The sequence below is a fragment of the Melanaphis sacchari genome, unplaced genomic scaffold (genome assembly GCF_002803265.2).
Source record: "Melanaphis sacchari strain LSU unplaced genomic scaffold, SCAv2.0 Contig2_pilon_pilon, whole genome shotgun sequence".
NCBI classification, from domain to species: domain Eukaryota; kingdom Metazoa; phylum Arthropoda; class Insecta; order Hemiptera; family Aphididae; genus Melanaphis; species Melanaphis sacchari.
Window position 1 is genome coordinate 812,080 of NW_020271173.1, and position 12,684 is coordinate 824,763.

A 12,684-nucleotide genomic window follows, 5' to 3' on the forward strand; every position below is an offset into this window, starting at 1 on the left:
AAAAATACTTATAGATCAAATTTCAATTGCAAAAGAAACGTTTATCTTATTATATTGAAGGACTGCTCAGAGACAAATAATGAATTTAAAAAAAAAATGGTCTAAAGACGAAATATTTTAAAAACAAATCTGTGTGTGCATGTGGTTACAGTTTATTTTTTGATTCCAGTTATTTCCTGTTTGCTATGATCCCTGATTTTGACCCAATTATTTATTATTGAGTATGAGAAAATACCAATTTTTCTTATAAAATAAATAGTCAATAAGTATATTATATGATTGTATATTTGATTTATAGAGATATAAATGTCAATAATTCAATATTTAACATACAATTAAAATACAAAAACAATAATCATAACAGTAGGTTTAATACTTACCTAATTAAACTTTTTGATAAATACAATTTTTAAGATCAACAAACATAAAGAGTCTAAACAATAAATAATACAATATACTTTATAGTTTAAAATTATAAATATAGTAGACATTAAATAACTTAAATTTCAATGTTAATAGTTTCAAAAGAAATCCTTTAGGTAAAATGTACACTTAAAAAAAAAATTAAATGCATAAAAATTTCTATATAGTCAAACATAGTATATAAATCATATTAAAATTAAACAAACATAGGATGAACAATATTTAGTAAAAATTATACATAATAATTAATAAGTAACATTCAATTTTTAAAATTTATTAAATTTGCTTAAAACAGTCATAACAAGAGCATATATTATGATTATTAATAATAAGTTTTGGCAGTATCCAGTGAAAGTCAACTTGTAATAATTAACACAGTAATATATTTCATAGTTAATAATTTAAATTAATCTAATCTTAACATTGTATGACTTATAATTCACAATATATTTAGTAGTAACGTTAGTAATTCACGTTATGATAATACATGGGTCAGAAGCAATACAAAATGTATGTATATACCTACATATTGACTATTGTTTAATAAATTATATTATAAATATTTTATATATTAGGCATTTGTATGAGTATATTCTAGTTTATGTATAATTAGGTATGCAATATGTATATCATATATGCCTAAAATAGAGTATAGATTATGTTATTTAAGTTAAATATATTATTTTATTTTATTTATTTTTTAGTGTATATATGCATATTGAAATATTAGTTTTTACAATTAAAACTTATTCGATATTGTTATAAACGCACAGTTTATACAGTACAATAATGTTGAGAATTTGATTTTAAAGCTCAAAAATAGATAGTGCAATAAATCACAGTAATTATTTTATTTTTTAATTTTTTTTTTCACATTACAACATTTTGGCAGTGAATAAGAATCAAAATATCAAATTAAGTAATATTAATTGATAATATAGTTTAATGATTTTTTTTTTTTATTAAGACCCTGGCTAATAAAGCTGCAAAATTAATGTATGAACACACACTGGTTTAGTGTATTAAAAATGGAATGTTTTTGCTTATTTATTTTGAACATATTACTTATTGCTTCTTAAAACATGAAATATATTAATTTTAATATTTTAAAATCATAACTATTAACTATGTAAAATAAAAACTTTTTGTATAGATAGTAAAAAGTTGTAGATAGTCTTAGTAAGCCAGCCACAAGTCAATCAAGTATAAATAAAATTAACTAAGGATAGGAACAATTATTATTAATCTAAACTAGATGGAGGAGTGTAGGAGAAACCAGCAAACACATTATCTATGTCATGTTTACTAGAAGAAAGTTTTTCATCGCAAAACGATGACATGGATGAACTGACAGATTCTTTTGTAAACTGAGGATCGATATATTGCAAATCACATGTTCCATTCTATAAAAAAAATTGACATCAAAATTTAATGATTAACTTACACACTTATAAAGTTATCACTAAATGAATTAAATAAATATTTATCTAATATGTTCATTGTTTAAAAATATCTATATTAAAATAATTATTTTATAATAAACTACATTTACCAGTTGTGGTTGAAAAGGAGGTGTAATACGTTTATTCAATAAATCATCCCAATTGATCGATTTAAAAAATGAATGTTTTTTAACTTCATTAAAATCTTGAACATTGCTACCAATTCTTTTATTGCTTTCTTTTTCCAATAACTAGAAACAGAAATTTGCATTTAGACATAATTTTAATAACTTTTTTTTTTTAATTTCAAGCATATTTTTTAAACCTTGTGCAATAAATTTTTACATTGCGATGAAACAGGTCCTTTTATTTTTAATCTACTATGTAAAACTAAATTATACATTTCTTGCACATTTAAACTGTAAAATGGTGGGAGTCCAAATAACATTTCGTATAACACTGCACCAAGACACCACCAGTCAACTGATCTGCCATATGCCTAAAAATAATAATAAATATTAAATGTATTAAGTTATCACAATTTTAATAATTTTCAGTATTACTTCTTTCCTAATTATTTCAGGAGCAAGATATTCAGGAGTTCCACAAAATGTATTAGTAGTTTCAGTTCCAATAAGACCCTCCTTACAAAATCCAAAATCAGTAAGAACCAAATGTCCTTCCTGGTCAAGTAAAAGGTTTTCTGGTTTGAGATCTCTATAAATAATACCATTAGAGTGGAGATATCCGAGGGCAGATGCTATTTCTGCTGTATAGAACTTAGCTCGGGTTTCTGAGAATCTGACTTCTTTTTGCAAGTGATAAAACAACTGAAAAGTAAAAAAAAATCATTAAATTAATTAGACTGATACAATATGGAAAGCATCTATTTACTTCTCCACCATTTACAAAGTCAAGTACAAAGTAAAGTTTATCTTTGGTTTGGAAGCTGTAGTGAAGGCCAACAAGAAATGGATGATTGATATTTTTTAGTAGAACATTGCGTTCACACATGATATGCTTGACTTCGTTCCTTGCAAGTATGTGCTTTTTATCTAATACCTTAACAGCGAAATGAATGGATTCAGTTTTGTGTTCGGCCAAGTATACTTTACCAAAACTGCCTTTTCCGATAATACGTAAAAATACAAAATCTGATGGTTTAGCGCTAGAATTTAAAATAAAAAAATTAATTTAACTTTTTACATAAACAATTCATAAATATATTATGTTTTATTTGTTTTTTAAAGCTTTAAAAAACCATAACTGTTGCTACAATGCCTTCCTTGTTTCTTAATAAATTCCAATTCTTCTTGGTTTAATACTCCCAAGATTTTTAGACTTTATTAAACTTGATTTTCCCACCATTTACTAGACCTTCACTTAAGTTGTATTTTATGAAGTCTCTATTTCATAGCTGTCCATTTAAATATTCAAATACTCACCAAACATGTATGCCCACTAAATATTTATTTAATACAACTATAATGTTTCCATGTGTAAAACACTGATTTTATAATAATTTATTTTTAAAATTGAGATCTAGTTTTATTACAATTGATTAGGTAGAAATTAAACATAGTCTTGTTCAATTTATACAAAATTAACTGTATTACTGCGTTTAGTATTTGACCTATCAAAATGATTATCTATATTATGTAGGCACAGACAACTTATGCTTGCTTATTTTTATAATTTTATTATAAATTCATTGGTTTTGAAGCATGGTACTGATTTATTAACAAACAAGAAACAATTTCTTAAGTGGCACACAAAAAGTGTATATATTATCCAAACATAATTTAAATAAAATAATTTCATAACATTTTGTTTCGTAATTTTTTTTACTAATGTTTTATTGACTGACTTTAAATGTAGTGCGTAATCTATTATAATAACCTAATTTTATGATTTTTAATTTGACTACTTTTAATTAATTATTGATCTGGTAAGTCACATATTAAACGAATACCACTATTTTTTGTACAAAATATACTAATATTTTGTATAATATCTTATTCAGTAGATACCTAATAAATAATTTTACTATTATAAATTTAACATATTTAATTTTTTGAACAATATAACAAAAATTAGTAAAAAATTTACTGAAGGTTCTGTCATTGAATAGTCTCCCTTCTTATACTTATTATCATGTAAATATTCTCCACATCACATATCATATTTGCTTATTGTACATATTTTACAAATTGTAAATTTTCTATTTAATAAAAAAAGTAATGGATTTTTTTTTGTTATTTTAACATATATTTTCATTAGGTTTATTACATTTAAGTATATTATAACATTTATATTACTTACGATGGTCTTTCCGAAGGCCCTAAATTTATAGTACCAGAGCATTTAAAAAGGTTTGGTCTATCTGGTTCCTTAACTTTAGTATCCAAGTTAAAGAATGTGCGGACTTCACTTCTATAAAAATAAAAAATTGTTTAATAGTATTAATTTAAAAAAAAAAAAAAAACATCATAGTTTAGTAGATACATTTTTCAGCACACCCAGTGATAGTGCAAAGGGGAGCAATAGGGTTAGGGCTCCGCGCTTTAAAGTTTTAATTTAGGCCCTACAAGTAGCGTTTTAAAGACCCTGCAATAAAGGTTGTGATTTATTTGGCCTAGAGCCCCAAAAACTCTAGTACCATCACTAAGCACACTGTTAATTTTCTCTATTGGGCCAACTAACAACACAAAATGCATAAACATACAAACTAATTTTTGTTGTTTTTAATAACCTTTAAGTGAAATACCAATTTAAAAAATGATATAGAAAATATTTTTATGGATATAATTTATTAATTTATTAAAATATTGTTTGAAAACAATTTAATAACCATTTAAGTTTAAAAAAATTAAATTTTTATTTTTAAGTCAATTATTAAAAAAATATAAAACTGATATGTCAAACCCTCAAAAATATATTATTCTTTATCATTTTTTTATTAATAAATATTTGTAATTAAAACACAAGCCAGAGAGAAAAATCAAGTTAAATCAACTGTATTAAAATTACAATTAAGTATCATTTTTTACCATTTTGAGATCTAGGTAATTAGTTTTCTCAATTTCATTTAAGTAAAAGCTTGGAACTTTTTACAAAGTTAATGAGAAAGTATGATTGTATTATTGCACACACATGAACACCATTAATTTTAAGTTTTACCATGCACTATTTATTATAAAAATGTATTAATTATTTCAAATTCTAGTAGTAGTAGAGCACATGAAAAAAATGTTTAATTAAGTTATTCTCATAAATTCTTTGTTTACCTCTTTTTAACTTTTAAATATAATTTTATAATACAATTTAAAGTAATAATTAGTTAAGCTTACATGCTTAGTAAATTGTTTTGATGCATTAAATGATGTACAAATTGATCAAGACCTTCCCGGCGAGAGGCAATGAATGAAGGATCCATGTTGTTACAAAACAATTTCTTACCTGGTATTTTTAAGTTTGAGTCTGGCGCCTACAAAATAAAAACTATGAGTCAATAAATCAACCAAAATTAAAACTGTAACTTTACCTGTTTCTTTAGTAGTTCATTAAGTTTGTAGAATTCATTATAACGTCTAAAAACATGCCAAGATTCATTCCGAGACCAAATTACAACTTTATAGACCTAAAAACATAGAATTTAATTTTTCAAAACTAAATATTAAATATACTATAATGACTTTTGTAATTTTTATGAAAGAATTTTATATAGGTACTGTGAATTTTTTATCTTCCTGCCAAATCTCTGCCTGAGACACCGTGGCTGCAGTTTTATCTTCATCCCCATCCGATAGTTTAGAACAGTTTTCACATGAATCTAGTTCTACTTTCATGCTGGGCTTATTATCCATAATGTTAACACATGACCTGGAATGACCGCCAATGGTAGAATATCCACTCCGACCTTTAAGATGCCCAAAAAAACAAAACAAATTAAAACACATCATACACTTGGTCATTTCAGCTAGTTTGCAAAATGACCCAATGACCTAATAATGGACATTGGATCTAATTTTGTCACACGATTAAATAATAATAACTGTACATAATAATCACTTCAGGGAACATTATTACCTCACCACGACAAATCCACTGGCATTCTACTTCCCACTACTGTCACATAATTGTTGATTGTTTTCTATAGCTAATAAAATAAATAAATCTATGGAGTGTGGACACCGAACTTTCCATTTTTAGAACAGCGCAGCTTATCACATTAATGACTGGGTAATCGCGCATGCGCTCAAAAAGTCGTACGGTGATAATCGAGAGGACTGTTGTATACATATTTTTTTATTATTATTTTTGTCATACTATTTTTTTGTTATGTCAATAAGTTATCGCTTATCAATATTGTGTTTATAATGTTTATATGCCTACTTGTTCACATTGTACGTAGATACTAGATAATAAAAAGTATAATGAATAATGATGAAATTTAATTGTTATTCGGTATTTCATTTATTATTGTTCAGCATTAGTTGTTGTATTATTCTATGACTCGTTTAATTGTTTACTAGTTAGTGCCTGGTAGTCAACCGTTTATTTGCTGACGTTTATTAATTTTCATAACCGCGAAATTTTTAAACAATTAGAAGTGTTACAAAATTAAAAATTAAGTTTCGAAATGGCCCAACCTCAAAGTGGAATGCCTCCTTCTTCATTCTTGTTGGAAATGTTTCAAAAGTAAAATATCTACATTAAATACTTATTAATTTTTATCAAGTTATATATGTTAATGTTTCCTTATTTTAAAGATTGGATAAAGACCATAGTGGTTCCATCACAGCTAATGAATTACAGAGCGCACTATCCAATGGCACGTGGTCACCTTTCAACCCAGAGACGGTTCGCTTAATGTTGAGTGAGTCAATAAATGTCTGATATTTAAAATATATTTTATTTTGTATCTACAGTAAAATTATAATGATAATTTCAATTTTGATTAACAAAATAAATTTAAAAAACAAAAAACAAAAAAACTCGCAAGAAAAATTAAGTCATGGTATCATTATTCTGTGGTTTCATTGAGGCATTGAACACAAATAACTATTACTGATTATGTGGTAAATATAATCTGTCTTTTAAGCTGAGCATTATTCTAATAAATAGTAGAACCCGTTTTAAGCAATATAAATACCAAGTTGAGTTAACTTAATGATGTATGAACAATAAGTTATATGATGATATAAATCACTGTCTTAGCACTTACCTAATTTTTTATAAGAAAATTGGTCAAATATTAAGAGAATTAATCATGAATAGAGAATACTGAAGATGTCGTGATTCTAGAAATCTTCCTGCTATGCATCCTTAAAAGCTATTATACTTTAACATCATGACCATCCTAAATTGTATGATATTATGGCCATTACAAATCAGTAAGACAAGATTATGAAAAATTGGTCTACTTTATATACTTAGATATGTATTATGTATACATTAATCAATTGGTCTCACAATTCTGAAAGTGCATTTAATCATTAAAATAAATAATAACAATAATGTAATTTAATTTAATCGTACTGCATATCTAACATATATTATATTTTATATAAACATTTATTTTATTTTTTATAGACATGTTTGATAAGTCAAATAAAGGCACTATATCATTCGAAGATTTTGGTGCGTTATGGAAGTATATTGTAGACTGGCAAAATTGTTTCCGTTCCTTTGATAAAGATAATTCAGGGAACATAGACAGAAATGAACTTCGAGCTGCATTACAAACTTTTGGATACAACTTAAGCGATGCTACTGTTGCCACAATGTTGCAAAAATTTGATAGACTTGGTAGAGGGACTGTACTGTTTGATGATTTCATACAATGCTGCATTATGCTTAATGTAAGTGTATCAGTTATAGTTAAATTGTAGCTTATATGCCCAGATTAAACCAGCAAGTTACTGAGAAAATTTCATAGGGCCGGTTACACTTGTTTGGTCATGATTTTATGTTTTATAATTATGATAAATTAGTACAAACATTGAATAATATAATTGAATTGAATTATTTAAATTGTACAGTATCTATAGCTGTAATCAAACGTTAAAAATTCTATAATCAATGCTAATACCTTGTTTATCTGGTTCTGGTTGTTCCAATTATAACATGTATAAAATACAAAACATCTGTTTTGTTATCTCATACAATATATTTTACTGTCTTGATTTAAAATTATGTTCATAAGACATCTTGAAAATTTCATTATAAAATTTAGCTAATATCTTTTTATTTAAACACAAATATATATATATATATTTGGAACCACATACTTGGCTTACTTAGTCTTTACTCATTCGTAATGACTCATTACATACAAAACATTAGTATATCTTTACTCTTTCGATAAACGGAAATGTATTTCATAATTTATCAAAATCTACTTAATTATTATTTAATTCAAATTGATAGCAATTATAATTATATTTATTTCTAAGGGTTAACTTGCCAATAAAGTTAAACAAATAATTTTAATATGTATACTTCATTTTAATTTTTCAGAATTTAACTACAGCATTCCGTCAATTTGATACTGATCAAGATGGAGTAGTCACATTGCATTATGAACAATTTGTTGGGCTAGTATTTAGTATCAAATAAGTGGGGATTATCATTTTATAACTTCCTATAATTTAAATTTTATTTTTACTGCTATGAATATTTTTTTTTAATTTTTTTTTTTTTTTGAAAATGTATTTACACCACAAATATACAACATATTATATACACATAACTAAATTATTATAAAAGTAGCATTTTTATTTTTATAAGCTAAATATAATACAATTGATCTTCAACATTGTGTAATTAAAAATGAACTTATTTTAAACAATAAAAGATTAAAAAATGTAATAAATATACTTATATAATATTAATTATGTTAAGCTTTAAACTTACTAACTAGAAACAAAAGTATAAAAATGATAGGTTTTTACATAACTGATGTTGAAATCCCACTCAATCTTTTAATATCAGCAATCAATTTTGAAGAAGCTACCTTATAATTAATTGGTTTTATATTGACTAAAGATACTTTTAACCTAGTCTCATTGTTGTATGTCTCCATTTTAGCTCTAGCTCTAATTTCAAATAATTTAAACATTTGTTTTTGAAAAACATCACTGTATTCTTCTTTAGACTCTTCCATCAACCTTCCCAATTCTGCACTAGTAGTGCCCAAAAGATTTTCAGCAGTTTCTTGGAACATAGTTACCCATTGGTTTCCAGTCGAGTCACTTAGTTGTGCTGAAAGCATCAATCTGTACTTAAAGTTTTCAGTTTCATCATTACACTTTTCACAGCGATATGTTCCATCATTTCGATCAATAACTTTTTTTTGACAATCTGGTTTTGGGCATGCTTTATACAGAGCAGATTCAGATTTCACAAAAATTAAATGCGAGTACATACTATAATAATCAGCTTTATCGCCACCACCAAGTTGAGCAAGTTGTGCTCCTTTAATAGTAAGAAACTGAGAATTTGCTCCAGCATCAGAACGGGTGGAAATACTATTGAATTCTACATTTGAAGGAAGTGAATCATACCAACCTCTTAAGCGATGAGCTTCTTCTATGTCAGGATTTATTTGCATTACAGTTGATCCTAAAAGTGACAATGATTTGCTACCCATGAATTCTCTGATTCTGCTTCCTTTTATGGCAATTACAGGTTGTAATGATCCATCAAAATCTTCTGCCTGAGTATCCCACAATGTAATAGTTACTGAACTTAAAGACTGATCAACAATAGTCACATCTCTTTTTTTTAATTCCTTTCTTGTAGTCTTTGACATTAACTTAGTCAATTCTCCAACAGTTTGACAAACTCCTATGACATCAACTATACCATCAACATCAACATCTTTAACTTGACTTAATGGAACAAAATTAAATTTTAGAGCAGGCAATTGAGAATCATCAAAGTCATGACATGGGAAAATTTGCGTTTCACTAGAAAGTGTAAGTTCATAATCATTATTTAAATTTGAAAACTTTTTATTTGCTGTTTTGATTGCACCACGAGTGATAAAGTATACTTTGTTTACTTCAACCATATCAAAGAATTTGTCACATTCGTTGTTAAAGGCAGTTGCGCGTATTTCACCACTTTCATCAAGTAGATCCATGCTAAAAAGTTTACCTTCACCTCTTTGATTACTCCAGGTACGAATTGGAGCTTTGTTTACAACTCTAGCCCTGATTGTCCATTTATTTTGATATGGACTTAGTGAATTAATAGGATGAATATTGTTAACATCAATATCTCTAGGAAGTCCATTATCTATAACACTTGCTTGGGCAGAACGTGGTTTTGGCAAAGAATTAGATTGAGGTGTAGAGTCAACTGAAGCGGAAGTACCATTTTCAACTACTTGACCAGAATTATCAATTATTGGCTTAGGATCGCCAATTTTTGAACCCACCAAATCACCAGGCACCATTACAGCCAAATCTATTAGGATCATGACTTGTTTACTTCCTTTTGAACGGTCGGTTAAATTACTGATTATATGACGTTTTATCTGTAGGATGGAAAATTCATTAAGTTCTCCGGAAGACACCATACCATTTAACTGAGTAGCCAACATTGCAAAAGAATTTAAATTATGACCGTCAGAAATAAGTAAGCGATATCTTTCATTTGCACCTGCAGCAGTAATTTTCCTTACACCAAGAACTTGCATGACTGGATCTTTAACATCTTCATTGTTCATAATAGACTTCAAAGCGCCTTTTGTTAACATTTTTTCATACTCCATTTTTTTTATGAATAATTACCTGTACAAAAATAACTATAAATAATTTTAAAAACAATTAATAGTTAAAATAATCTACTAAATATTGAAACCAATATTTTGCAAAAAAAAAAAAAATAGGCAAGTTTTTATCAATAACTAAATATTATTAAAACACATCGCCTAATAACAGTTAAAAATAAAATAAATTTAACCTTCAGCTAAGAATAAGCCTCAGTCATAATGAATAAAAATGATTAAATTCTTTATGTCATTTATAATAAATGATAATAAATTGTGAGTACCTACCTAATAAGCGTTCAATTATTTCGAGCAAGAATAGCTTATAGACAATAGCTTTTTGAAAAATGTTATGAAAGGTACATTGCTACCTAATTATAACACTAATTAATCAACACATAGGTATTCATTTTTATGCAATTGGGTCATATTTAAAATAAAAAAAAATCTATTATAAAATATTATTGAATTGTAAAAATTATGACATAAACCTACATATTCACATAGGTACATATTTATAGTTTCAAGATCGCCAAAATATGTTTTTTCTGCAAATACTATTAATGTTATTGATTTATAATAGGATTAAACTAAGAGCCAAATGGTATGGTAATAGTATCATTATCAAAAACGTGGAGTGACAGTAGACACATAAAAAAGTGAAATGAGTAATTGGACATGATCGTCGTCTGTGCCGGTCGGAGCGATTTGACTTAACATACGAAATAAAATACTATCAATTAACTAATGTACAATGACTTACCTTCAAATCAAATCAAATTTAAAAAACTTGAGTAGTTCAAGTAGTTGGTAAATTAGACAATGACTAGAATCAGTAGAATCTATAGTAATTAGTGAATATTAAATAATAATTAATAAAATATATTAAATACTAATTTACCATCATTTACATTCTACACTAACACTTTTACTAGCCACTAGCTTAGTAAAGCAGTAAACAGTATAATAATGGTTACAAAGAATACATAAGTATGAGCGGGAAATGAACTGATAGGAGAACTGATCTAACCTCAAAGAAGTTGTACAATTGGCCATTTTAAATTATTTTCCCGCCTTATTAAATTTCGCGTGGACAGTACGTGAAGGTATCGGTTAGCTATTTGTAGGACTTGAGTTAGGAAAATATTTTTTTTAAATTTTATTTAGTGTATACAGTGTACATCACGTAATATATAATTCAATACACAACTGATGCTGATGACTCAACTAATATGACCATACGCTCGTATTATTTATGTGTTTTATGCTCGTAATGCTTCGTATTTACTATTTAAAACTTGAGTATATTTGTCGTATTTTGTTTATTTATTTATTTTTTTAAACGATTTATAATCTGTGACATGATGATAAACTATCGCCAGTGTCACAAAATAAATTTAATACGATAAATTGATAGAACTCTGCGCCATATATGTAAAGTTAATACATTAACATTGATTTATATCTTATGTAAATTATTACTAAAGAAATAACTATCAAGTAATAAATTATTATTAATTGGTATATTACTTACTAATTAGGTAATGGCGCCGATCTTACTTTAATATAAATATTGTATATATTAAATGCCGTGTTTTATTTATAATAATTAGGTGTGGCGAAAATGCTAAATTTTTGGATGTTCTTCACCGAGGGCGAGTACTTAAGTGGTGAGATATGTATTTGTATTCTTGAAAAAAATGTCCAACACTACTGAAGATAGTTTGGCATCAATACATTTAATATGAAGTGACATTTACCTAGTATAGAACTTAAAGATTTTTATTAAACGAGTTAAAATAAAAAGTTGATTACTTAAGTGTAACTACAGTATTTTCTGAAGTTATACGTTTGTATTCATAAAAATCAGAAATAAAATGACAAAAAATATTACTTATTATATTTTATTATTAATATTAAAAAAGGTCTCTTTTACTTTTGCTGAGGCAACGACTGGCTTATGTTTATTAAAGTTTTTATAAAAACAATTTTACCAAAGGCTATTAAATTTTTTTTGAGAAAAAATATTTATATATTTAA

The 12,684-nt window shown here is 26.4% G+C and overlaps 3 protein-coding genes across 4 annotated transcripts; 1 reads left to right on the plus strand and 2 right to left on the minus strand.

The window, feature by feature from the left end:
* Positions 1-1,203: 1,203 nt before the first annotated feature.
* LOC112596093 (serine/threonine-protein kinase Sgk2-like) lies at positions 1,204-6,080 on the minus strand. Of its 2 annotated transcripts, none has more exons than XM_025341587.1 (10): positions 5,926-6,080; positions 5,597-5,784; positions 5,410-5,505; positions 5,216-5,352; positions 4,188-4,298; positions 2,760-3,033; positions 2,429-2,695; positions 2,191-2,364; positions 1,976-2,116; positions 1,204-1,826 (listed from the first exon to the last, which is right to left on the minus strand). In XM_025341587.1, the coding sequence occupies exons 2-10, from the start codon at positions 5,729-5,731 to the stop codon at positions 1,665-1,667; spliced, it is 1,497 nt and encodes a 498-aa protein (XP_025197372.1). In that variant the 5' UTR covers positions 5,732-5,784; positions 5,926-6,080; the 3' UTR covers positions 1,204-1,664. The 2 variants fall into 2 exon arrangements, with proteins under 2 accessions (XP_025197372.1, XP_025197371.1); XM_025341586.1 differs by having other exon boundaries at positions 1,205-1,826; positions 5,955-6,080.
* Positions 6,081-6,274: 194 nt separating this feature from the next.
* Positions 6,275-8,567, plus strand: LOC112596094 (programmed cell death protein 6-like). The gene is made up of 4 exons (XM_025341588.1): positions 6,275-6,566; positions 6,638-6,744; positions 7,461-7,729; positions 8,388-8,567. The coding sequence occupies exons 1-4, from the start codon at positions 6,508-6,510 to the stop codon at positions 8,484-8,486; spliced, it is 534 nt and encodes a 177-aa protein (XP_025197373.1). The 5' UTR covers positions 6,275-6,507; the 3' UTR covers positions 8,487-8,567.
* Positions 8,568-8,755: 188 nt separating this feature from the next.
* On the minus strand, positions 8,756-11,563 carry LOC112596095 (replication protein A 70 kDa DNA-binding subunit). Its single transcript, XM_025341589.1, has 2 exons — positions 11,408-11,563; positions 8,756-10,666 (listed from the first exon to the last, which is right to left on the minus strand). Exon 2 carries the CDS (start codon positions 10,645-10,647, stop codon positions 8,818-8,820), a length of 1,830 nt encoding a protein of 609 aa, XP_025197374.1. The 5' UTR covers positions 10,648-10,666; positions 11,408-11,563; the 3' UTR covers positions 8,756-8,817.
* Positions 11,564-12,684: the final 1,121 nt, after the last annotated feature.